The sequence below is a fragment of the Sinocyclocheilus rhinocerous genome, unplaced genomic scaffold (assembly GCF_001515625.1).
Source record: "Sinocyclocheilus rhinocerous isolate Xijiao unplaced genomic scaffold, SAMN03320098_v1.1 scaffold548, whole genome shotgun sequence".
NCBI lineage: Eukaryota > Metazoa > Chordata > Actinopteri > Cypriniformes > Cyprinidae > Sinocyclocheilus > Sinocyclocheilus rhinocerous.
Genome location: NW_015664702.1, coordinates 908086 through 913866, shown reverse-complemented (window position 1 = coordinate 913866; position 5781 = coordinate 908086). Strand labels below are relative to the sequence as shown.

The following is a 5781-nucleotide window of genomic DNA, read 5'->3' as shown; positions in this document are numbered from 1 at the left end:
CGTTTGTGTCTCCAAACCAGACAGTCTGTCAACAATCCATGGATGTGCCATCTGATGCTGAGACGACTGACTGAGCAAATGAGTCAATATATCCAGTAAACAGTGAATGAGTCAGTCACTTTACAACATATTAATGTGCTCTTACCACCTCTTTCCTATAAAAACTCATTTTCCGGTAGTTGTGTGTAAACAATCGCTCTCTATTCCTCTTACCTTCACAGTCTTGCAAATTCTGTTGCTGCATGAGTTAATAAGCAGCATCACCTAGTGCTTGATCATGTTACTACAGGCACATCGACTCCTTTTGACCTGCAGAAGTGCAAGTGTCACAGCCCTGAGCTTTAGCCACTGTTAAATATCTTGTTGGTGTGTGGATATGCTGGTAATGGTGTGTGATCTGTGCAGGTGCGCAGGGTGTGCGGTCACCCCGTCAGACAGCAGCCGGAGCAGGTGAGCAGCGGTCAGCACAGCAGCGCCGGACGAGACTCCATTCCTCTGAAAGCAGCAGTCAGAAACGCAGACGACACGCTCAGCAACAGGAGGAAGTAAGTCTGGAAAACAGCTGCTAACATCAACACATGCTGTATACTGCAGCCAAAGCTCTGGACGCATCTACTCATCCTTTGTGTTATGATGAATGTTTACAGTTTAGAATAATGAAGTCATCGAAACTATGAAACTATATAACGGGGACATGTCATGTCCAAACATGTTTCACAATTAACATTGGATTTTAAAATCCAACATTTTCCGGTAGTTGTGTGTAAACAATCACTCTCTATTCCTCTTACCTTCACAGTCTTGCGAATTCTGTTGCTGCATGAGTTAATAAGCAGCATCACCTAGTGCTTGATCATGTTACTACAGGCACATCGACTCCTTTTGACCTGCAGAAGTGCAAGTGTCACAGCCCTGAGCTTTAGCCACTGTTAAATATCTTGTTGGTGTGTGGATATGCTGGTAATGGTGTGTGATCTGTGCAGGTGCGCAGGGTGTGCGGTCACCCCGTCAGACAGCAGCCGGAGCAGGTGAGCAGCGGTCAGCACAGCAGCGCCGGACGAGACTCCATTCCTCTGAAAGCAGCAGTCAGAAACGCAGACGACACGCTCAGCAACAGGAGGAAGTAAGTCTGGAAAACAGCTGCTAACATCAACACATGCTGTATACTGCAGCCAAAGCTCTGGACGCATCTACTCATCCTTTGTGTTATGATGAATGTTTACAGTTTAGAATAATGAAGTCATCGAAACTATGAAACTATATAACGGGGACATGTCATGTCCAAACATGTTTCACAATTAACATTGGATTTTAAAATCCAATTTTTTTGTTTTGGAAACAACATCTCTTAATATTAATACCATTAATATTTAATATTATATCATGTTTTCCCCTCGTAGAAATATATAATGAATACTGTATAAATTGGACTTTGTACATATAATGAATACTATTTTACATATTCATATAATATTTTAATTTATCAATATTGTGTATAATAGTATTTTGAAAACATAATTATATGTGCAAAACATAAAACATTATTATTAATAGTAGTAGTAGTAGTAGTATTAATGATAATAACTACAGAAATATGTAGTAATTATATATATATATATATATAAATAATAGTATTTAGAAAACAGCATGTCTTAATAATAATGACATTAATATTATACATTATTAATATTATAATATTTGTTTTGGTCTCTATAATAATATACATATAGTATAAATTGGTATTTTTTGCACATAATTAATAATAATATAAAGGAAAAATATATTTAATAAAATAAACGCATTATAAATGTGTATTTGTACATAAATCATTATTAATATTTGATATATTATGGTATAATGGTATTTTTAGTTAATAATTAAAATGTTGTGTATAATAGTATTTTGAAAATATATCTTAATATTAATAACATCAATATTGGAATAACGTTAACATTAATATTTGTTTTTGTCTCATACAGAAAAAATACTTATTTTGTATAACATATATACAGTATAAATTGGACTTTGTACATATGATATATTTTATATATAAATATCAATTTCAATCAATAATATTTAATATTTAGCAAGGTGATGCAAGGAATACAAAAAATATAAAATATATGTAAAATATTTGGGGGACTTAAAAAACAAACAAACAAACATCTTGTTAGTGACAAGAAATGTTGGTTATGTCTATTTAAATTGTATTATTATTAATTATAATAACTACATAAATATTATGTAGTATTAATAATGTATAATACTATTTAGAAATCAGTCTTAATGTTAATATCAATATTCAATATATTAATATAATATTAATATCAATATTAATATTCAAAATATGTCAATATTAATATTTGTTTTTGTCTCATACAGAAAAAAATATTTATTTTTAATAAAATAACAGTATAAGTTGGTCTTTTTACATATGATACATTTTATATAATATATTTTACAAGTTAATATCAAAATGTTAATCAATAATATTTAACATTTAATACAAGATATACAAAATATACTGTAAATGAAAAATAGTTGGGGTAGCGCATGAAGTGAATTTTTGGTTATGTTTATGATATATATATATATATATATATATATATATAAGATATGAATAGCTAATTCTTACAATATTATGTCCTTGAAAACTGCAGTAATTGGAAGATTTTCATTTAATAAAAGTTGTTGAAGCTGCAGGTGTTTCCAGAGCTGAAACACAGCTGTGTTAGCGCTCCCTCTGCTGGACAGACAGTGAAACACTCCTCTGTGTGTCTACAGAGAGTTCCTCAGCAGTCTGCGGCTGCACCGCGCGTTCTACGGCGGCCTGGCCGACCAGCTGTGTGTGAGCGACCTGGCCTCTGGAGACGGAACGGCTTGCTGGAACGGGGCCGGTGTGGCCAGGTAGACGTCTCAATTCTTCTGCACATCTTCTGCCTCTAGCTGCAATTATTCATCATCATGTCCATAAGCGTGGCATAAATCATAAAGCTTTCTTTCTGTCAGCTTCTTTAGGTGTGAATAATGACCAAGATTTTTTTCCAGAAGGAGTTGCTTATACGCGTGTCTGTACTTGCTGTTTAGGATTTATTTAAAAATTTTTTTGAAGATTATCATATATGAATGCATCTCTATTTATCTTATTTGTGATTTCTGAACATTTAAATCACTTTAGTTTATTTTTTCCTTGTTTTTTTGGGAATCCACTCGTTCCTGGTTAAATATCTGAAGATTTGAGCCATGATACATCATGCTAGTCCAGGGTGATTTTAGATATAATTATTGTACTGTAAGTTGTTTGGGATAACCGTGTCTGCTGAATGACTGCTATATCCTACTGTAAGAACAGAAATGTGTTTAGGTCTGGTGTGCCGTTGATGAGATTCAGTCTTTGCTCTTTATTCTGATCAGTATGCTGTATTTTTAGGGAGGATAGATAGATTTAATTTAGTGCTGTCAAACGATTAATCGCGATTAATTGCATCCAAAATAAAAGTTTTTGTTTACATAATATATGTATGTGTACTGTGTGTATATTTATTATGTATATATAAATACACACATGCATGTATATATTTAAGAAAACTGTTATTTTTATACATTAAATATATTTCTTTATAATATAAATTATATGAATATAAATATAGACATGTAAACACGTGTAAATATTTTCGAAATATATACTGTATGTGTGTGTGTGTATTTATATATACATATTGAGTATACACAGAACACACACATATAATATTCAAACAAAAACTTGTATGTTGTATGCGGTTAATCGCGATTAATCGTTTGACAGCACTAATTTAATTATAAATCAGGATAGATTTTTGAAGTTTTGCATATTTCCAGTATTGCACATGCAGGCAGGTTATTTATTTATTTATTTATGCTTAGAATAATTAAGATACCATATGTCATATTATTTTATTATACAATATATACATTTTTACAGTAAATGTTTTTTTTCATTTTGTCTGTTGTTTTCTGAGACAAACTATTAGCTTGTAGCTGTTTAACTGTGATTGTGATTCATGTTATTATTAATTAATGCTCACCTCATTTCCAGTAAAAAGGGCAAAATATATTGAGTTTAAGTTGCATTTTATAAACGAAACCCTTTCTTTTCTAGAAAATTGAATCTGGAAGTTAAATCAAAACTAGTCTATGGCCGCTCATCATTGCACAGGAGTGTGTATGGAGACAGACTCGTGTGAGGTTTCCGTCTGTGTAATTAATGAGTTTATATGCTGTTGGTCTCTGTTGGCGTTTTTCCCGCTCACCATAAACAGCTTTATAAGTGACAGGCCAGCTGTTTGTGGATCTGCAGTATCCTCCCGTTTCCCTCTCCTCTCCTCCCCTCTCATCCAATCAGTCTCCTCGCGCTGCTATCTCACCTGGCCTGTCAGCGCCTCAACACTCCCATAAATTCCTCCCCGCTGTCAGTGCTGCCAGATGGCAGGTGGGAGCATATTTCAAGAGGAGAGGTTATCGTCCAGCAGTAGGGATGTATGTTTGGATCATGATTAAAATGCAGCGGTTGCCTCTAATTTTAAATTGAAAGAGCACAGACAAAGCCTTATTTTGTTTATATGAAGAGTTTATATTTGTGTTACTTATTTATTTGATTTGGGGCTTGTTTTAAAATTTCAATTTAGTTTTGTTATTTACATTTACATTATCTTAAAATTTTGTCATTTAGCAGACACTTTTATCCAAATCGACTTACAAATGAGGACAATAGAAGCAATCAAAACCAACAAAAGAGCAATAATATGCAAGTTCTATATTAGTATATTATTATAATGTTATATTTTAATTTCACAAAGAAATGTGCAGCATTTTGTCCAAGCAATAATAAAAGGTAAAAAAAAAAAATCGTGAATCGAATCGTGAGTTGAGTGAATCGTTACATCCCTATCCAGCAGTAAACGCTGACAGGACGAGGTGAGGTGAGACGGACGGTTATTACTGCCAGAGGCGCCATCTAGTTGACACTCAGGAACATGGGCTTTGAGCTTATAAAATAAACTGCTGTTGTTGCTGCCTAATCTCCAATAAATGCAGTAAAGTCATTATTATTTGCTTATTTATTAAATCAGTTCTTTTTGCAATTTAAATGGTAAATTGATTGATTTTGGTGCAGGATTGATCAGCTTATTTTATAAAAATAAATAAGGGTGCACTTTCGAAAATGTATGTAAATTAAGACCAATTTTCACCTAATTTAAATGAACAAAACAGAACAGAAAAGGAGTAATCACAGTTATGCAGCTAATAGCTAAAGGTTTGCTTCAGAAAAACTAAACTAAAACAATGTACTGTCCAATAATTATAACAATAATTATATAGATTATATATAAATTTTGACTTTTAAGTTGGTAGTATAAAAAAAAAAAACCTAATAATAATAATACAATGTTTTTGAGCAGCAAATCAGCATATTAGAAGGATTTCTGAAGGATCATGTGACTAGAGTAATAATGCAAAAAATTCAGCTTTGAAATCACAGGAATAAATTACATTTTAAAATTAGGGGTGCTCCGATTGATCGGCTACCGATCACTATCGGCCGATAATCGCTATGGGATGATTGATCGGCAGTCTCTAAAAAAGCCGATCTCAAAAAAACGATCTAAAGCTTATGACGCGCCTGCCATGAGAGGTTTGGCATGACATGCAGCGGCACCGTCTCAGTCTCTGTCCGGCGCGGGTGAAATAATTATAATGCTGAAGGTGAGGTACTCACCTTCATATTTCTTAATTAAATAACTT

The 5781-nt window shown here is 33.1% G+C and overlaps 1 protein-coding gene across 1 annotated transcript in view; it reads left to right on the top strand.

Annotated features, from left to right (window-relative positions):
* gpc5a (glypican 5a) overlaps positions 1–5781 on the top strand; it is a 176320-nt gene that overhangs the window by 52960 nt on the left and 117579 nt on the right. The window contains exons 4-7 of the mRNA XM_016541216.1: positions 406–545; positions 894–897; positions 984–1123; positions 2785–2907. Coding sequence (XP_016396702.1) covers positions 406–545; positions 894–897; positions 984–1123; positions 2785–2907 — 407 coding nt within the window. The remainder of the gene's footprint in view (positions 1–405; positions 546–893; positions 898–983; positions 1124–2784; positions 2908–5781) is intronic.